We start from the raw sequence: 20000 nt of genomic DNA on the forward strand, positions 1-20000 counted from the left end.
AACAAAGCTGTCTCTAAAACTAACTCGATAATCCAGACAAGAAACACAACCATGTTTAGAACTAGACCCTGTGGACGTCTGTTCACGCCAGAATATTAGTGTGTGCGTATATAGATGTGTGTTTGAGTCACCTGGTTCTCAGAGATGCCCAGGTTTTCGCTATCTTCAGCGATGTTCTCTCCAATGAAGATGTTGTTGTTGTTGAACAGGATGTCCAGCAGCTCATCGATGCACTCCAGACACTTCTTCCACATGTCCGCCTGACCCAGACACACAGCACAGTCACTATGGTAACTTACACAGTTTGGTTACTGACAGGAACTTGTATATCTGGTGTGAAGGAGGAGAGAGCCAGCGAGGGGGAGAGAGAGTACCTTCATGAAGGCGGCCAGGTTGGGGTTGTAGTCGTACAGAGAGGCGATGATGTTGAACTTGATCTTCACCAGGATGCCCTCCCCCAGGGTGTGCTCATTAGAGATGGCAGCCAGAGCATGAAGCAGCTCTATCTGGGCCGCTCTGAGGAGGAGGAGACGGAGGAAGAGAGGAGGAGAGGGAGGTGTGGGGAAAGAGGAGGAGGAGAGGGAGGTGTGGGGAAAGAGGGAGGAGGAGGGAGAGTGAAAGACAGTTGGATAGAGAAATAGATTAAATGGTAGGGAGTGGAATTAAATACATAAATTTCCTTAAAAAAAAGATGTTTGAATTTGAGTTGTTATTTAGTAGTGGCCATGAGGTGAGTCAGAGCAGAGTGGGCCAGAGTGCACCAGGGGGGCTTCTGGCCCCAGCTGTACCTGTCTGTGCCCTTCTTGCCTCGCGCCTGCAGGATCTCGTTCAGCTTCTTCACCACCACGGTCGTGTTGATCTCCGTCCCCTTGGCAAACATCTTGGGCTTCTCCTGCAGGACACACAGAAAGCTGTCATTTAATGTGAGATTTGTTGTTAACATAGCTAGTTTGAGCCGGTAGAAATGACTTCTGGATCAACAAGGTGAATAAGAGTGGACTTGAGGGAAGAGGAGAGACGAATTTGCACAAGTATCAGAATTGGACATGCTTATACATGTATTTATTGATATTTGATCATCCATCTACCTGTATGCATCTTTCTAATGTCCTCACCTTGACAAGGGGAACTCCTCCCTTCACCTTCTCCCAGCCGCCATCCCCCTCCTCTCCTCCCTCCTCCTCCGCTTCCTCCTCCAACCTCTTCTTGCGGTGCCTCTCCTTCCTGTCCTCCTTCTTCTTCTCACTGGTGTGGCGCTCTCCTTCCTGGGCCCTGCGGAGGACACCGAGCATGCTCAGACGAGAGGACACACACCGAGCATGCTCAGACGAGAGGACACACACCGAGCATGCTCAGACGAGAGGACACACACCGAGCATGCTCAGACGAGAGGACACACACCGAGCATGCTCAGACGAGAGGACACACACCGAGCATGCTCAGACGAGAGGACACACACCGAGCATGCTCAGACGAGAGGACACACACCGAGCATGCTCAGACGAGAGGACACACACCGAACATGCTCAGATGAGAGGACACACACCGAGCATGCTCAGACGAGAGGACACACACCGAGCATGCTCAGACGAGAGGACACACACCGAGCATGCTCAGACAAGAGGACACACACCGAACATGCTCAGATGAGAGGACACACACCGAGCATGCTCAGACGAGAGGACACACACCGAGCATGCTCAGACGAGAGGACACACACCGAGCATGCTCAGACGAGAGGACACACACCGAACATGCTCAGATGAGAGGACACACACCGAGCATGCTCAGATGAGAGGACACACACCGAACATGCTCAGATGAGAGGACACACACCGAGCATGCTCAGATGAGAGGACACACACCGAGCATGCTCAGATGAGGGGACACACACATAGTCCATAGGGAGTGGGCATGTGAGGACTAACCCTAACTTCTTGAGGAAGACCACAGCCAGGGAGGCGCTCTTCTCGTCGTCATCCCCGCTCTCGCTGCCACTGTCCACCGTGTCTGAGCCCCAGTCTTCATCATCATCACTGCTGGACGACTCCTCGTCCTGGCCAGGGCAGACACACGTGTTACCATGACTACCTCACAACCAGGCGAGGTAGTCATGGTAACCTCAGGGAGGCCCGGTGCTATCACACAACATTTGACTCATTTAGCAGTCACTTCCATTCCAAGGCAAAAAATACAGCAAAGAATCAAGAATCAGAAGAATATTACAATGTAATCTCAGCTATCAGGCACGGCGCAACAACAACAGGGTCTCATCTAAAGAGAGAGAGGGTGAGGAGACCATGGACCAGGAGACAGCTCACCCCAGACTTGGCTGACTTGAGGAACTTGCTGGCGTCGGGCAGGGCCTCCACTGGAGCCGGCTTCTTTTTCAGGAAGCTCTTGGCGTCCTCGCCACCTTCGTCATCACTTCCTGACGACGACCCTGTGGACCGCACGGCAACGGAGGCAACATTATAACAATGTAATCGTTTAGTAGATACTTTGCGTGACTGGTGTGTAAGAATGGGTTTATGGACGACAAGGACTAACCTGATTCACCTGCTTCTTTCTCTTCTTCCTCATCAGCTGATTCTGTTGGGTTCTGAGAGAGAGAGAGAGAGAGAGAGAGAGAGAGAGAGAGAGAGAGACAGAGACAGAGACAGAGACAGAGAGAGACAGAGAGAGACAGACAGAGACAGAGACAGACAGACAGACAGACAGAGAGAAAGAGAGAGAGACAGACAGACAGAGAGACAGAGAGAGACAGAGAGACAGACAGAGAGAGAGACAGACAGACAGAGTGTTCAGTTCACCAGACCAGACAGCAGAGCCTCATCATAATGAGTTGTGAAGTCTCACCTCCTTGTAGCTGGCGATCTCCGTCTCGTAGTCTCTGTTGTACTTGCGGATCTTCTGCCTCAGGGTGCTGAGAGCTTTGGCGTTGTTCTTGTTCATCTTCTTCTTGCCTTCTTTATCCTCCCAAAGCTGGGGAACACAAGACGAGTCGTTGTACATCGCAGTGTTAAACATCTACACACCAAGTTCAAGTCTTTTATTTGTCAGATGCACAGAACACCACAAGGTTAGACTAGGCACTGAAATTCTTAAGACAAGACAACGCAAGCACCTGACATAACATAACATAAGTACACAGAACAAATGTACATCTATGCTGAGCTTAGATAAGTGAACTTCCTGAATATACAGATAGCAATAAATAAACGACTATACTAACCCTAACACTAAAACTTCTAAAATTACAGATAACAATAAATAGTATGCTATACTAACCCTAATGCACAAAAAAACCTGTTTCAACCCTATAACCTATCTAACCTAAGTGGAGTACAGTGCAATAGTGCAAATTTGCAGATCAGTGACTATGTCAATGACCAAACAGGAGCCTGGTGGTGAGGTACCACCAAGCCGAGGCCACAATGACTAGAATTCGACTACTGATGTGATTAATTTAGCGTGGACGCTGTGATCCTCCTGTGTTTTCGGTGGTCGGAGTGGAGTGTATCGTGGAGGGGTTAGCAGCAGGGAGTCTCACCTGATTCAGATAGTCTTCCAGGTCAGCCAGAAGACGGATGTAGAAGGGGGGAACCCCCTCCTTGTCCACTATAGTCTTGCTTTTGAGGAACGCTCGACACAGCTGCTCAAACTCCTCCAAACATTTTGCCATGTCTCTGATCTTCATGGCATTGCGGATGGTCTTGATGAGGTTGGTCAGTTCTTCAAACCTGCAGGTGGACGAGAAGCTGATGTGAAACACAGCAGAACAGACCCAACACAAGCTGGACAGAGGCTGTCGTGGTGTGGTGGCTCTCCAGGGACTCTGACCTCTTGTCCTTGGCACTGCGGACCACCCTCTTGGTGTCCTCCTCATCGTCACTTAGCAACAGAGACCTGCGAGGAAGAAAGACACAGGAATGGGCATTCTGGGAAAGTACTCAGTGGTGATGGAGTTGATGTGTTGAGTGCAGAGAGGGGGGGGGGGGGGAGGAGGTGCTTACTGCTTGGTTAAGGTAGTCCCGGTGGGTTTAGGAGTGATCTCGTCAGCTGACGAGGACTCCTCCGACTCACTGTCGGACCCAGTGGCGAAGAAACGAGACATTGTGGAAGTGTTCTCAAATCTAGGAAAACGGGAAAGTAGAACGTTAGTCTACACCTTAAGTAAGAAACTTTAACACAACTCCAGTGCCAATGTAAGAGTTACACATACCACAGCGAATATTTCTAACGTTCATCGCCATGAATGTGTTAATAGTCCTCCAAACAAGGAATACCATAGAATAATTAAACGGAACAGTTGAACATTCAGCTAACCGCATTTCTGACTACCATGGCTTCTGATCCCGGATAGCTTGATTAGTAATATTCCATTATAATATAGCTAGTGGGCTAGAGCTGGGTGTATCATTGACATAGTTCATGCGAATCAACAACAAGTTAGTTTACTATTCACGAGGGCATCTTTATCCTCGTTTCCATAAAAAAAGACAGTCTGTCGGCTCCAGCAACTGTGATACTGTTGATTATCAGCTGCTTGCAGCGATACAGAAAGAGCTAGCCTAGCTTCTAACTAGCAATAGCCAACATACAGATTGGTGATTATATTGGCGGGGTGAGTAGCTACGTCATTGCTGTGGCTACCTTGTTTTTCGAGTAAATAATTCAGGAGGAATAACTACAGGGGAGAATTAAGTGGTTTAAGATATTCACGTTTTCAGTCAAATTAGCAGAAGGCAGGCTGTAGCCAACAACGTAATCCTGATCCTGATGGACGCCACGCTACGAAACATCTAGTAGCACTTGAAGCTAGCAGCTGTAGCTAGGCAGGCGAGGCCCTCGCGCTTGGCAGCATCGGCATTTTCTTATACAAGAAAATCTACCTTCATTCAACAGTCAAATCTGACCGTGTTGATTAAAACTCACCTATGTCCTTGTGAAAATTGTCCTATAGTGTGTCTGTTCTCTCTGGAAAGATGTAAAATCCAGTTTTGCGGTTTAGTGGACTGAAAGTCGCAACGTGCGATGCTGTCTTTTTCGGCACTTGCGTCAGAAAGGACGTACTGTTGCCAACTATCGCGATACAAATAATTAACCGTAGCTTCGGAAAAAGCCCTGAAACACAAAACAACCCGCTAAGGACCCGCTGCATTTGATCTCACCAAACTGTAATTCTAATTTTAAATTCTCAGTTATTCCAAATGTTTCTAATTCTTAGTTTTCATATTAAATTGTTGACAAATTATAGCTGTTATCCAGTCTAAGATGTTTGTCTTTTCCCCAGTCATAGTTCTTTTGCCATACTTTGACCACTTGGTTGGCTGTATTTTGAGGGACAGTCTTGACGTTCTTCAATACTTTGGTCTAGCTAGCAAACATGCAATGTGCGTTAGTATGGCCTTGTTATCTTACTAGGAACGGGAACAAAAAAGAAACCCGTTCACTTTACAAGCCAAACTTCCGATTAGGAAGCCTTTGTGGTTCCCTTAAAATCCAACCACAAACGAGTCAAATGTTTTACATCAGCACTTTCGCCGTATTTGGCCCAATAGTAGTAAACTTTTATGTGTGAAAAATAAACAAAACATTACTAACGTTACTGATTTATACTAAAAAGTATTTTATTTTTTTCACAAATAATGAATCATAAAAATCAACAGTAAGTCCTACAGAAAGACTGGTCAGAAAAAGAACATATTTAAAAAAATACAGCTTGGTTTGTAATGTTTTCGTTCCTCTGCCGTCCATCGAAAGTAAACGACAACATGCCACCGTCAGTTTAAGCTTGCGTGTTTGTACACCTTACAGTGTCAACACACTGCTGATACACTTCAGAGTTGAGACACTGGGAAATGACACATGGAAATGAGACATGAAAATGCTCATTAAAGTGTAAATTCCCCCCTCCACATGAAAAAAATTGGTGTTTTGTAAAGTCGTCCAAATATTACATATGACGCTATATTGGTATAGCCATGCAGCTATCGCTGTGCAGTGGTACAGCTACCCTGGTAAATAAACACATATGAAGTTCAAAATGTAATCTTGCCTATGCTTGCCTCCATACTCCACCCATACTCGCACACCCACCTCCACCTTTCACACAAAACATGAACCAAAACCGCTCTGGCTTCCTTCAGGTGCAGAGCTACAATTTCAACCCCAGCAGAGAGACAGTAGCTTGTTCAGGTTGCAGTTTTTGTGTTACAAGGAAACAAACAAACAAAATGTCCCAGAGTTTCTCCTGAGCAGGAGCCAGTCTTAGCCCTGGCCCCAGAGTCTTGCCTTTCAGAGGAACAAAGTCTGAAATATAACCGGTCCCTAAATTATGGAAAAAGTGTGAAGTGTTAGGTGAGCAAAAAGTCTTGGTGTAAAACAAAAACAAAGTTAAGACAGCAGGGAGGGGGAAAATACAAGTACTGCAAATAATAACAGTATGCATTCTCCTGTAGTCAATGTTGAGGGGTCCTTTCTAAAAGGTCATTGTGAGGTCACAGGAAGTAGTCAGCCACTGGCTTCTTAGAAGGAATGCCCCTGGTTTCCTGTGGCGCCGCTTCGAATATGATGTAATCCTTCTGCAGGTGCTCATCCAGTTCCAAAATGGCCGCCACATTGCCACACCTTGCAGGAGAGAAACGAATCATGAATGATAACTCAGATGATAACTCAGGGAACACCATTTTAGCAGAAGGACAAGCAGATGCAGCAGGGTAAACACGCGTGTCCCTGGCGTGGAGGCATCACCTGTAGCAGTAGTTGGGTGCGGACCACACGGTAAGCACCGTCTCGTTGAAGTGCCACTTGTAGCCCTCCATCACCAGCTGATGCGCTCGGCAGATCATGTCGATGTCGTTAGCGGCGTTGAACTGCGCCACCACGTCGCTCCCAAACAGGTACCCCCGCCCCCCGGGGACTCACACCCCACCCCGTCGTGTCTGGGGAACACAGCAGCACGGTGACCAATCACAAACACAACAACCTCCACAACACCTGACAGGACATGGAGGAACTGGATCATGCCATCCACACCCCCAGGAAGAGAAGCCATCTTGTAGTAATACTAAGCTGCAGAGAGAAGGTTCCAGAGACGTCTGCTTACCTTCAGGATCTGACCACAGCAGGTCACACATTGGCCCGTCATGAGGCACTTCCTGTTTCCTGTCGATGGTTCTGATCTGGTCCAGAGTCTGAATAGACGGGGAGAGGCCTCCGTGCACACAGAATATCTACCCAGAATGCACCACAGAAATAAACACGTTAACCAGCCAACAAATACACCACATGAAAAACCCTAGCAGTGGAATATCTCCCCAAACAAATATACCACAAAGACACAATAATAACCAACTTTAATCTATTTCTGTCACATAAATAAAGCTCAAAGAAAACATCATTCTCAGTACATTCCCCATAATAGCTACACAAATACTTAGAGGTACTCGGCTCAGCTGAATCATCCAGGTCAGCTCACCTTGCCGTCAATGATGGCGGAGAGGGAGAGGTAGTCGAAGATCTCGGTGCAGTACCGCCACACGGTGACCGAGCCGTACTTCCGCAGACACTCGTCGTAGAAGCCGTACACCTGCGTGATCTGACGAGACTCGTGGTTTCCCCGGATCAACGTGATGCGGTCAGGGTAGCGCACCTGCGGGGGGGGGGGGGGGGGGGAGAAGACAAAGACAGCTAGGGTTAGTTCATCCCAGAGTTCCAGCAGTTAGAAGGAGAAACACAGGTCCACACATGGATAACCGTAAACATCCGTCTCTCTTACCTTGAGTGCGAGGAGCAGCAGGAAGGTTTCAACACTGTAGAACCCTCTGTCCACAAAGTCTCCCATGAAGAGGTAGTTTGTCTCTGGAACGTCACCGCCAACCTACCGTTCACCGTGACAACACGGCCACACATGTAAGCAGCATGTAGCACAATCCAGAAATTGAAATTCACAGGACAAACTGCTCATGATGAGACAATATGACTTTACAACTTACTCTGAATAACTCCTTAAGGTCATAAAACTGTCCATGGATATCTCCACACACCTGGGAAAGCCAAGCGAGACAAATCACTACAAAGGTGCAGCAGTAAAAGGGATGAACGTGGGGCTGTGAACAGGCGCTTGACTTACTGTAACTGGGGAATCGACTCTCTGAACATTGCTCTCCTCCACCAGGATCTCTCTAAAAAACAGAGCCACACAAATAAACATGTCAAAGGAAACGCATACAAAATTAAACAATAGCTAAAAAGTTCAATCATGGCCAGCCAAACGTGTTAAAATGACTAGAAACCAGCAGGTTACATTGCTAATACAGAAGCACACAGCCTCACTGGATGAGGTGTTTGGAAGAGAGCTGTTTGAGATGTCAGGAGTGTTTACCTGGCTCTGGCACACAGGGCTTTGACTTCGTTCTCCTTGATGAGCTCACATCTCCTCAACTGCTCTATCTGTCTGTCCAGATCGCTGATGTCGCCCATGGTGACGGACTACGCTGCCACCGTTCGCGTCACCACGGGTGCCGCACTGATACACAAACAGGTTCACTGTGTCACTACTGTCTCTCCAACATGTCCACACACACTATCTCTCTCTCTCTCTCTCTCTCTCTCTCTCTCTCTCTCTACTGGTGGATTAGATACCAGAGCACCAGATGTCTACAGCTGCATTCTGGGCAGAGATGATCTAATGGCTGGGATTAAAAGACGTAACTACTTTCTTAACAGCCTCTAATACACAACGGAAGGAACAGAGTCAGCACAAGCCATGCCGGTGACGCGTGTTATTGTGATGCGGCCAACCCGAGAAACTGTTAACATAAAAACACAGCACCATCCATCAATTGCATGGCTGTTGACTCTGTAGGGTTTTGTCACAAAGCAGGTGTTGACAGGATGTTATGCCAAGGCTTATTTTACACTACTCTGTTGCCAAAGCTAGCCTGCGTATAAGTTAGCAAGCTGGCTAGAGCCTAGGAGAGGTTAACTAGGTGGCTTGGCCAGCAACAATATACAGGTAGCTACAAAATAAAGGATGGCAAATGTAGTATAGGTAGCCACCATAGCTAGCTAACGTACAGGTAGCTAGCCAACTGTGATCACGCAGTGAAGTCAGCTATACAGTAGCCTACGGTACGGTAGCTAATGTTGGTGCTACTAGTTAGCGGTGGCTAACAGTGTAGTGTACGGTCGGGCTACAGCCTTAACCGACACTTCGCTTATGGCTAGGCTAGCTAGTTAGCTGGGCGTGGAAAAGTTTACTTTTCTTTGTGATAGCCAGCAAGCTAGCATACTAGTTAACCGGTCAGTCAACGACGATATACATTCATCTATCAATCATCATCTTGGCTATGGCTAACATTAAACTGACGCCAATCTTACCTGCTGTATAGAAAATAATCAGCGGCAACCCTAGCAAGCCCGTATGCGTTTTCTTCTTCGACAACACCGTGTGCGACGGCCCTCTGCCAGCCGGTGTTAGCCGGTGTGTGCGTGCGTGTGTCTGGGCGCGCGCGCAACTGTGAACCTCCCCGGAAATTACGTAACTGATACTGTCTTTTGTCAGCTACCGTAGTAAAAAAAAAAAAAAGAACATTTACTTTGTACTGTGAAATATCTAGATGTTAGCTTGGTTGGTCTACACATAAACAAAAATATGTGTGCTTCGCTACTTTGGCATAAGTAACCGGTTGAAATACAACAAACTTTATTAACATCTCAAAGAGGTTCCTTATTTCATTAACACTGAATAGAAAAATACAGAAATCAACTTGTAAAATTGATTCTTATTTCATAGCAGACATGACAGGCACATACGACATAAAATATAGGCTACTGTAATTGCTCATTTAAATAATTTTTCAACATAAAGCCATTTTACAGTGAAGTAAGCCAGTAAGCAAAAGTTCAGAATCAGTCTTGTGTTTTCTTGAGTTTATTCTTGAGCTCTGACATCATAAGTGGATTCCCAAATCTGGAGGAAAATAAACAATGATAACTTATTTATTTTAAGATATCTCTTAACACCACTACACTGAACACTGAAAAATAATCTCATAATAATAATAAAAACATATACAGTATATAAAAACATTATAACCCTGTAAAATGCTGAATATTTACCCCGGGTGTCGAGGTGGTGTCCACTTAGGCTTAGCTTCTGCCTGCTTGAGAGATTCTCCTCCTTCTGGTTCTGCCTTGCTCTGTTGGAGAGACAAGAGTTTTCAAATGTTCTTGTGATTTAAGTTTAAGAAGGCAAATTATGAACCCTTTTGCTGAACTGAACTAGTGTTATTGTGCCTCGTAGCAGACATGGGGTTACTTGCACTGTGGTTCTAAAGACAGACACTTCCTTGTCTCTGACCACCAAAATAGTGTTGGAAACTAAGCACTTGTGATCCTTGATTTTTTGCTGCACTTCCTAAATGCAATATGTTTTTCTTTAAATATAATATATATAAATATATTTGTATGTTGCTTTGGATAAAAGTGTTTGCGCAAACAAATCTAATCAAATGTAATGTAACACTTGTTGAAAAGGCTGCTGTGAGAGCAGGCCGTGAGGAGGCTGTACCTGTGCGCTGTTCTCTGAGTCGTGGTCGCCCTTCACGCCCACCTGGGTCTTCCTCAGCACAGGAGGTCCCACACCAAACCCTGGAACAGAAGACCAACGTGAACTCATTCAAAAGATCATCATCCTCCTCATCATCTCACCATCCTCATCAGTAATTGCACATAATATGTCCCTATGAAATGTAGGACTGTGTGTCCAACTATTCCAAATTAGAATACATTTTTTAAAATAATAAATTACCCAAGTTACATTCACAGATATAGTAAACATTTCTCTCTCTGTCAAAAACGTGTCATCTTTATTACATTCACATTTTACATTCATATTATTCATTAGGCAGATGCTTTTATCCAAAGTGAAGTACAAATAGTGCATGGTTTCATTTTCTTCAATCTCTCTGTTGTTGTTTGAAAGCAGAAGTATGATGATATTTCACTTACCAGGAAGTTTGATCCCAATGCCTCCCAGTCCCATCGGTAGGCCTCTGACTGGTGCACGTGGGGAGGGTTTGGGGGCCAGGGTGGGGGCCAGGGAGGGCTTGAGGAGGAGGGTGCGGGGGTCTTTGGGAGGACGGACATGACGGTTCTTAATGCCTATTTTAGACTTTTGAGCAGTGAAATCCAAAATGGAGGCACCCAACTGCACAGAAAAAGAAACACACACAGAAAAAAAGACATAACAGGAAAAGAATAGACGTTCAACTTGTCTTTTCAAACTTAGAAAGTGCCATCAAAGTAATCTACAAAATATATTATGATCACTATGCTAAACATTTCTGAAACATATTTTTGACCGAAGTGCGAATGATTACCTGAAGTTGTAGATCTTGATATGTAGAGATACTTCCTGATAGAGGACTGAGTCTTGCTTTACCTTCGACCTCTGAGAAGTCCTCTACTCCGGGAATGACCTGCTCTTGTTCTTCTCCTACGTCATCTCTCTCCTTCACACTGTCCGCTGTTCCTGGTGCTGACCTCACTTCACCCTCCACTCTTTCAATAACAACACTCTCCTTTATCTTCTCTGGAGAACAGTATTCAGTCTCAGCTGACTCACTCGCACACACTGCCTTTATCTCTGTTAATAATCCCGCCTTTAGCTCTCTAACAACCTCGGAATCTATTGTTTTGTTTTTTGTTGATAATCTGACCTCCTTGGTTTCTGCACTCACATCCAGTGTTCCAGTCTCAAAAGGCTCCTCCAATAATCCACCTCCTGTTGTTTTGGCCTCCAGGGATTCATTTGCTGAGTCAGTCTCCATCTCGTCCGATAATTCAACCGTTGTATCGGTAGGATCATCTGCTAATCCAGAGTCGATCAGGCTCTGAAACAGATCTTCCGAGGACTCCAGAGATCCAGTCTCTGCTGACGCATCGCTGGCTTCATCCTCCTCAGCCGGTCCAGTTGTCACTGGTTTCAGATGTTCCTCAGAGACACCAGCCAAGGCTTTGGTCTCTGATTGTTCTGATAAAAGCGTGTTCATGTCCCTCCTGGATCCGACCTCCGTCTCCACGGTGACCTTCGTCTCCACGGTGACCTCCATCTCCTCTCCAGCCTTGTAGTTTCCCGTCACCAAGGCTACGTCGGCATCCTCGTTCTCCTGGAACCTTCTCTCAGCTGGCACGACACCAGCTGGTTCAGTGTCTGTGTCCTTTGGTTTCCAGGAAGATCTGTCGTTGTGGAATTCAGGTAATGCATTCTCCACCTCATGTTCTACAGCCTCGGACCTCCAACCTGCCGTTTCGGCCTCTGCCTGCGTCTCATCCAACGCCCCTCCTTCCCACTCCCTGTTCCCCTCATCCAGAGATCCCACTGGTTCTCCCTCCTCCATCTCCTCTGGCACAAGTAAAGAAGCCATCTCTTCTGGTAATCTAAACTCGGTTTCTATTAAATCATGAAATACTCCAGCCTCCATTCCACTCTGTTTAGGTTCACCCTTAGACGGTTTATCTGACAGTCCATCATCTTCCTCCTCCGTCTTCCCTGCTTCCTCCTGCTCAGAGCCCAATGTTCCCTCTGTCACTGCCTCTGCCTCCGCCTCCGGTCTCCCTGCTTCTGTCGCCACCTTTGGTCTCACTGCCTCTGTCTCCACCTCCGGTCTCTCTGCCTCTGCCTCCACCTCCGGTCTCTCTGCTTCTGTCTCCACCTCCGGTCTCACTGCCTCTGTCTCCACCTCCGGTGTCTCTGCCTCCACCTTCGGTCTCTCTGCCTCCACCTTCGGTCTCTCGGCCTCCACCTTCGGTCTCTCTGCCTCTGTCTCCACCTCTGGTCTCTCTGGCTCCAGTCTTTCTGCCTCTGTCTCCACTTCCGGTCTCTCTGCCTCTGTCTCTGCTTCTACATTGCTGCTCCTCCCAGCTGTCCATCTGATGGTTCCAGCTAGGTCTTTCTCCAGGAGTTCTGCTTCCATCGACTCTTCTGGTAAACTAGCCTCGGTCATCCACTGTAATTCAGATTTAATCTCTGAGGATTTGTCCACAGCCTGTTCCCTTTCTGACGAGGCAGTCTCACCAAACACTGATGTCCACAGATCGATAACTGCCTCGATAGCTAACCCATCCTCCTCCTGCACAGTTTCTGCTCCCAACTTTCCCTCTCCTTGCTTTGATACCTCAGCCTCTGCGTGCGTCTCCTCTTCTGAATGTTCTATAGCTGAATCTTTGAGCGCATGAATCTCTGTTTTGTTCTTTGAAACATCTGATTTGTCTGTGTCCTGGAGCGGTGTGGGTTCTGAGAGGCTCAGTGTTTCAGACCTCTCCTCCATGATCACACTCAGGCTCCCATCCTCATGTGACGCCTCAGCAGAGTCTGGGTCTTCTTCCTCGTCCCATTCCTCCCTGGCCGCTGGACAGAGGGCTGCACAGCCACCTTCTACAGCAGCTCCTACACACTCCGCGTCCTCACCGTAAGAACCTAGGGTTACTTCTCGTAACTGGGCGGTCCCTCTTTCGTCATCATTCCCAAATTCCAGGATCTTTTGTGTCGTATCCTCATCCAGCTCTCGGCCATTGTTGTATTCAGGAAGTTCCTCTCTGTTTTTTTCACAGCCTGCTCTCCCTGCCTCCAGGAACACCCAAGACCCCCGACCTTTCCCTGGGGAAAGATCTCTGAGCGCTCTGATTTCCACTCCATTGTTTTGCATGACTTGGTCCACAGCAGTTGAGGTAACAGCACCTCCAATGCTGCCACTGACCAGCTCTCCTTCTAAGACTTTACCTTCCTCTATTATCATTTGATCCATGTCAAAAAAATGTGGCTGGTCGCAGAAAGTGTTTAGTGCAGGGATTTCATCGTCACACACCTCCTCTCTCTCCTCCTCTCTCTCCTCCTCTCTCTCCTCTCTCTCCTCTTCTCTCTCCTCTCTCTCCTCCTCTCTCTCTTCTCTCTTCTCCTCTCTCTCCTCTTCTCTCTCCTCTCTTTCCTCCTCTCTCTCTTCTCTCTCCTCTTCTCTCTCCTCCTCTCTCAGAGTCCTTCTGACACCAGCTGATCCTATCGAGTCCATCTCTCTGCCCTCCAACTCAGCGGTTCCTCGTGCCTCCTGACATGTTTTCCTAGGGGCCTTGTCCTCGTCTGTGACACTCGCTGTCTGGAGGCTTTCTATGTCGTCTCCTCCCTCAGTCGTCTCTTCCATCATCTGTTGTCTTGTCACAACAGTTGTCTCATCCTTTGACACAGAGTGTCTATTGTCACTGGCCTTTTGCACCGCGTCATCTAACCTCATCTCCGCGGCAACGAGGCCTGTCTCCAGTTCTTGTTTTTCATTGGACACGTCTTGGAGGTCCGGCGGGGGTTTGCGACAACCGTCATTGTTGTCATGTTCATCATTTTGTTCGGAGACATCGGACAGTTCTTCCTCACCGCTCGGTAAGTCTTCTTCACCCATCTTCCTCGCTGCCTCGTCACTTAGATCTGCCTCGTCACCTAGATCTGCCTCGTCACCTAGATCTGCCTCTGAGACCTTCCTCAGGGCATCCACATCAACCCTGTCCTCCTCTTCATCATCCTCACCTGTGTGTTCTCTGACTGTGTTCCCCCCATCCTGGGTGTCCAGCCTTCTCACCATGACTGGGACTAACCAGCCTGCTCCTTCCGTCTCCATGCGACACACCCCCTCTCTTCCCTCCCTCTCCTCTCCACCAAGTCCTCCCTCGGTTTCATCCCCAGCTCCCTCCCCCTCTCCTCCCTCCCCTTCCTCTTTCCCTGTCTCTGCAGCAGCAACAGAGGCCAGGTCTTCCTCTTCTCTTGTTTGGGTGTCACCTTCTCCTCTGTGGTCTTCTTCCTCCACATGGTGATGTAATGCTGGGCTGTCTCTGATCACAGGCTCTCCCTCTCTGAGCACAGGCTCTCCCTCTCTGATCACAGGGAGCACAGGCTCTCCCTCTCTGATCACAGGGAGCACAGGCTCTCCCTCTCTGAGCACAGGCTCTCCCTCTCTGATCACAGGGAGCACAGGCTCTCCCTCTCTGATCACAGGCTCTCCCTCTCTGAGCACAGGCTCTCCCTCTCTGAGCACAGGGAGCACAGGCTCTCCCTCTCTGAGCACAGGTTCTCCCTCTCTGAGCACAGGGAGCACAGGCTCTCCCTCTCTGAGCACAGGCTCTCCCTCTCTGAGCACAGGCTCTCCCTCTCTGAGCGCAGAATCTCCCTCTCTGCACTGGTCCCAGGAGACGGTAGACCGCGGCCGGGCCGTGACCTCCTCCCTCCCTCTCTCCTCCAGGACCCCGACATCGGCCGCATGGTCCACGCGCTCCCCATCCGCTCTCTCTGCGCGTCCTGAGTCTCCATCAGTGGTTCCCACGACGACAGCCTCCGGTCTGAGCAGCCTCTCCACAGCTTCCGTTATGTAGTTCTGAGAGAGAGAGAGAGAGAGGGAGAGAGAGAGAGAGAGAGAGAGAGAGAGAGAGAGAGAGAGAGAGAGAGAGAGAGAGAGAGAGAGAGAGAGAGAGAGAGAGGGAGGGAGGGAGCTAGTTTTTGGCCTGCCAAATATTTAATGCCAAATTATTATACTTAATGTTTTTCACAAATCCCCTCACACATTAATCCATCATTTCAGTTTGCACCTCATACTTACCCAGACACTCCATAGAGTCCTGGCAAACGGACCTGGGAGAGAATCCATCTGTTGACTTCAAATACAAATTTTCACCAGTGATGAAAATCAGGTAGCAACTATCTAAACTGTGTTCTTGTGCGTGACGACAAATCCGAACCGTCAGACAAGCGATAAATATAATGGGCTAGCAGCCGTTAACGGAGTGACTACGCAAAGACTTGCAGAGCATTTCAATCAGCGATCATTTTGACATGTTGATTCCGAAATTTCAACTCACCACTCCTCCACACAGTTCCTGATAATGAAACGTCCGGTAATTTGAGGAAGGTGTGACACGCAAGCCAACAGGCATCGCGGTGTTACGCACTTATATGTTTGAAAACCTTAACGAAGAACGGTAACGTTTTTTATTAAACAATTACCACGCATTAAAAAATCATATTCAAATATTTAACAACGTGGCGTTACCATTCCTTCTCTGAACAACGCCTATCTCACAAGTTCAAGCTACAGTTTACAAAAGTTTATGAATATGCTTCGCAGAAAGTTACTAATGTCTCTCTGGCTTGATTGATTGATTGATGCATTGATGCATTGATGCATTTCCTTTATCGTCATTATGGTAGAGAATAGAGATCACGTCTGAAGAATGAGACGTGTGAAAACGTTTGCTCACGCTGTGGTCAAAGTGACAAGCTGCACATCTGTTTCCATTGGTTTAAGCCCACACATTGGCTCTACGAAGCCGTTTGGTGACTTTTCAAGCATCAAATTCAGTCTTCCAATTAATGATCTCACACACGGTACAAACCAGTAAAAAACATGAAATCGTTTTAATGTCTAAATACACATGAGTGCGCGATTCTGACCCAGACATCACAATCCAACAACATAAGTCGATCACTGTAGCACACCTTGAGCAAAAATACTAAAAGCTAAATTAATTGTTGTATACAATCCTATTACAGTACTATAGGAGATTAAGATTATGTATTTTTATATAAAGAAATAAATAATAAATGTTAGTAGTAAATCGACCTGAGCACACAAAGGAAAACAGCTCAAGGTAATAAAAAATAAATCAACAAGTGCCAGTTAGAGACGTTATAGAGGTCTAAAAAGGTGATGGTTGTAAGGGGTGATCATCGTCAGGGGTGGTTCAACACGAAGGCGAAACTTCTGTGGTAGGTTCTGCAACAGAAATAAGGGTCAGGTTAGTCAGAGACTCAACCACTGACATGTGACTCATGACACTTCCTGTGTTGTTGGGTCTTTACACGGACTTATCTTCTCTGTATTATTGTGTTCTATAAGTGGGGTATTTTGTACAGACTAAACAGGGTTATAGCCCTGGTCAAAGGTCTGATGTTTGGATCTTGTTTTTGGAGTAGCTGTGTGACCTTACCCATCCATGTCCGATGCCCAGCCAGGGCTAAGGCAGGGTGTGTGATCTCCACGCTCACTCTGAGAGGCTCTCTGTCCTCCCCTCTGGGCCCCCTCGACAGGTACACCCTGTTGATGTGCAAGGCCTCTGTCCCTCCCTCCACCTCCACCTCCGCCTTCTCTCTCTCCATGTTGTTGTTGTCTGCGTCCAGCTTCTCGTCGATAAACTCGATGCCCTCAGTGTCTGGGTCTGAGACTGCCGCTTCGGTCTCTGGGAGGAAAACACGTGTCTGGGTTCATATGAAACATGTGTCTGAAGAACATTTCCCTTTAGTATGTTTTTATCTTTTTCAACCTTTCAAAACTTTTTTATATATACTTTTTTTTCTCACACACACAATGAAAGTAGAACAGTGAAGCCAGAGTAAATTAAAGCAGAGCATAGTACAATAGAGTATAGTAGAGTATAGTAGAGTACTCATCAATGATCCCAACTTCTTCAAAATATTTTTTCAACCTTTAGAAACTCTATAGATTTTATTTTTTAAATCAACCTTTTATTAAGTTAGTCTTCTAATGTACCTGCTCTTGGAACTCTACAAACTCTACTGTCCTCTAAATGGACTATTTGTATGTTTTTTGAAAACGTCAACTGAATTACAAAATATGTTTTGTCGCACTTTTCCACTTGTCTCTCCATCCAGGGAGTGAGACAGAGATCAGCCTTACTCAGAGCGTGTCAGGGAGTGAGACAGAGATCACCTTACTCAGAGCGTGTCAGGGAGTGAGACAGAGATCACCTTACTCAGAGCGTGTCAGGGAGTGAGACAGAGATCACCTTACTCAGAGCGTGTCAGGGAGTGAGACAGAGATCAGTCTTACTCAGAGCGTGTCAGGGAGTGAGACAGAGATCACCTTACTCAGAGCGTGTCAGGGAGTGAGACAGAGATCAGCCTTACTCAGAGCGTGTCAGGGAGTGAGACAGAGATCAGCCTTACTCAGAGCGTGTCAGGGAGTGAGACAGAGATCAGTCTTACTCAGAGCGTGTCAGGGAGTGAGACAGAGATCAGTCTTACTCAGAGCGTGTCAGGGAGTGAGACAGAGATCAGCCTTACTCAGAGCGTGTCAGGGAGTGAGACAGAGATCAGTCTTACTCAGAGCGTGTCAGGGAGTGAGACAGAGATCAGCCTTACTCAGAGCGTGTCCGTTCATCTGTCTGTCTGCGACGAGCTGCCCCCTGCTGGCTCTCTCCAGGCCACACACACTCCTCAGCTCCCTTTCCCCGTCTTCCCCCTTCCCCTCCGTCTCCGTGGAGACCAGAGGTGAGAGGGTGGCGCCCCCTGCTGCCCAGAGCAGGGTGGGCCTGGGGCGGCCTCCTGAAAGCACCAGGGAGAACACGCCCACACCCTCGCTGGTCCAGGAGACAGAGAGGGAGGGAGGGATGGAGGGGGCAGCTGAGGGGGGGGAGGAAGAGAGAGGGAGGAGTTAATGCAGTGGTGTAGGTTTCATTATACGCTACTATTATTGTATTAAGAAAAAACTATACAAAAACTAAGCACACATGACCGACTCCTGTGGCGGTTTGAAACAGAAGGTTTGACAAGGTACCGATGGTAACGTTTCTCCAGCATCTCTCAATGGGCTTGTCCAGGGAACAGTGCTCCACTCTGCATATCACCCCTCCTCCTCCTCCTCCTCCTCCTCCTCCTCCTCCGCCTCCTCCTCGTCTCCCCTCCCTCCTCAGGGTGGCAGAGGCCCGGTAAACGTTGGGGTGGGTAAGGACCGGCCCCCACAGTTCTCCTCCCTCCTCCAGCTCCTCCTCGCGGTCATCCTCCTCTCCCTCCCCCAGTCTCAGCCAGGTCACGCTGATGTCGGCAGGGTAGAAGCCGGTGATGTCACAGCCCAGGAGGGTCAGAGGTCGCTCCGGGGACGAGGAGGCGGAGCTAACGATCTCTGACACTTTGGGCCTCTTGATGAACCCTGTCAGGAGAAAGGAGCATTTCTGTCTGTTTGAACAGAATACCAGAATAATAACAAATTATCCATAATAATCCTCTCCTGACTCTCTGTCTTTCACCTCCTCTCAGGTCTACCCCCTCCCCTCCCCCTTCCTCACCTCTGGTCTCGCGGGTGACAGGCTGCTTGAGGGCGGTGTGGTGGATGCTCACCCACACCTTGGTGACCCCGCTCTCCAGCTCTCCCCTGGGCAGCCTGCAGCAGCTCCAGGCTGAGAAGAAGCCCAGGGCGTCGAGCCTGGGGGCGGAACCAGCCTGGGAGGCCACAGGGCTCAGCTCCCCCCCATGACAGAACCAGCGGAAAGTGATGATGTCGGGGTGGAAGTGGGAGGCCTGGACCGTCAGGGTCACCACGCCTGGGGACACATAGGGAGATCAGGGACACACAGGGAGATCAGGGATACACAGGGAGATCAGGGATACACAGGGACACACAGGGAGATCAGGGATACACAGGGAGATCAGGGATACACAGGGACACACAGGGAGATCAGGGATACACAGGGACACACAGGGAGATCAGGGACACACAGGGAGATCAGGGAGATCAGGGACACACAGGGAGATCAGGGACACACAGGGAGATCAGGGAGATCAGGTATACACAGGGAGATCAGGGACACACAGGGACACACAGGGAGATCAGGGACACACAGGGAGATCAGGGATACACAGGGAGATCAGGGATACACAGGGAGATCAGGGATACACAGGGAGATCAGGGACATACAGGGAGATCAGGGACACACAGGGACACACAGGGACACACAGGGAGATTAGGGACACACAGGGAGATCAGGGGCATGTGTTACGGTCACTGCAGTTCCCAAGTTCCTGTCTCTTAGCGCCCCCTGCTGGTCTCCCACCTGCCTCACCTGTCTCTCCTGCCTCACCTGTCTCTCCTGCCTCACCTGTCTCACCTGCCTCACCTGTCTCTCCTGCCTCACTTGTGTCCTTCCTGCCTCACCTGAGT

The 20000-nt window shown here is 48.2% G+C and overlaps 4 protein-coding genes across 6 annotated transcripts in view; all 4 read right to left on the reverse strand.

The window, feature by feature from the left end:
• Window positions 1-5067, reverse strand: part of eif3c (eukaryotic translation initiation factor 3, subunit C) — a 10412-nt gene extending 5345 nt beyond the window's left edge. For 2 of the 3 annotated variants that reach the window (XM_047050716.1, XM_047050714.1), the window contains exons 1-12: window positions 4939-5066; window positions 4017-4136; window positions 3844-3909; window positions 3554-3743; window positions 2860-2985; window positions 2551-2602; window positions 2322-2443; window positions 1929-2056; window positions 1116-1272; window positions 789-892; window positions 375-516; window positions 132-260 (exon numbers count right to left, since the gene is read on the reverse strand). In XM_047050716.1, the coding sequence (XP_046906672.1) occupies window positions 132-260; window positions 375-516; window positions 789-892; window positions 1116-1272; window positions 1929-2056; window positions 2322-2443; window positions 2551-2602; window positions 2860-2985; window positions 3554-3743; window positions 3844-3909; window positions 4017-4117 (1317 nt within the window). In that variant the 5' untranslated portion in view covers window positions 4118-4136; window positions 4939-5066. Of the gene's footprint in view, window positions 1-131; window positions 261-374; window positions 517-788; window positions 893-1115; window positions 1273-1928; window positions 2057-2321; window positions 2444-2550; window positions 2603-2859; window positions 2986-3553; window positions 3744-3843; window positions 3910-4016; window positions 4137-4938 lie in introns of all 3 variants that reach the window. The other variant, XM_047050715.1, reaches the window with a different exon arrangement.
• Window positions 5068-5612: 545 nt separating this feature from the next.
• ppp4cb (protein phosphatase 4, catalytic subunit b) lies at window positions 5613-9523 on the reverse strand. Its single transcript, XM_047050724.1, is given in 10 exon segments — window positions 5613-6633; window positions 6757-6911; window positions 6913-6947; window positions 7112-7238; window positions 7484-7657; window positions 7784-7885; window positions 8001-8051; window positions 8138-8189; window positions 8390-8533; window positions 9388-9523. Coding segments are annotated over 9 exon segments (924 nt in total). The 5' UTR covers window positions 8488-8533; window positions 9388-9523; the 3' UTR covers window positions 5613-6503.
• Window positions 9524-9699: 176 nt separating this feature from the next.
• On the reverse strand, window positions 9700-13945 carry si:ch211-136m16.8 (plectin). Its single transcript, XM_047050717.1, has 5 exons — window positions 11391-13945; window positions 11020-11218; window positions 10580-10659; window positions 10129-10208; window positions 9700-9979 (listed from the first exon to the last, which is right to left on the reverse strand). The coding sequence occupies exons 1-5, from the start codon at window positions 13815-13817 to the stop codon at window positions 9919-9921; spliced, it is 2847 nt and encodes a 948-aa protein (XP_046906673.1). The 5' UTR covers window positions 13818-13945; the 3' UTR covers window positions 9700-9918.
• Window positions 13946-16443: 2498 nt separating this feature from the next.
• The window catches only part of si:ch211-180a12.2, an 8383-nt gene continuing 4826 nt past the window's right edge, over window positions 16444-20000 (reverse strand). Inside the window, exons 8-13 of the mRNA XM_047050718.1 lie at window positions 19995-20000; window positions 19129-19383; window positions 18621-18992; window positions 18206-18466; window positions 17035-17283; window positions 16444-16820 (exon numbers count right to left, since the gene is read on the reverse strand). The exon at window positions 19995-20000 is cut by the window's right edge and continues 45 nt beyond it. Coding sequence (XP_046906674.1) covers window positions 16789-16820; window positions 17035-17283; window positions 18206-18466; window positions 18621-18992; window positions 19129-19383; window positions 19995-20000 — 1175 coding nt within the window. The 3' untranslated portion in view covers window positions 16444-16788. The remainder of the gene's footprint in view (window positions 16821-17034; window positions 17284-18205; window positions 18467-18620; window positions 18993-19128; window positions 19384-19994) is intronic.

The sequence above is a fragment of the Hypomesus transpacificus genome, unplaced genomic scaffold (assembly GCF_021917145.1).
Source record: "Hypomesus transpacificus isolate Combined female unplaced genomic scaffold, fHypTra1 scaffold_127, whole genome shotgun sequence".
NCBI classification, from domain to species: Eukaryota; Metazoa; Chordata; class Actinopteri; order Osmeriformes; family Osmeridae; genus Hypomesus; species Hypomesus transpacificus.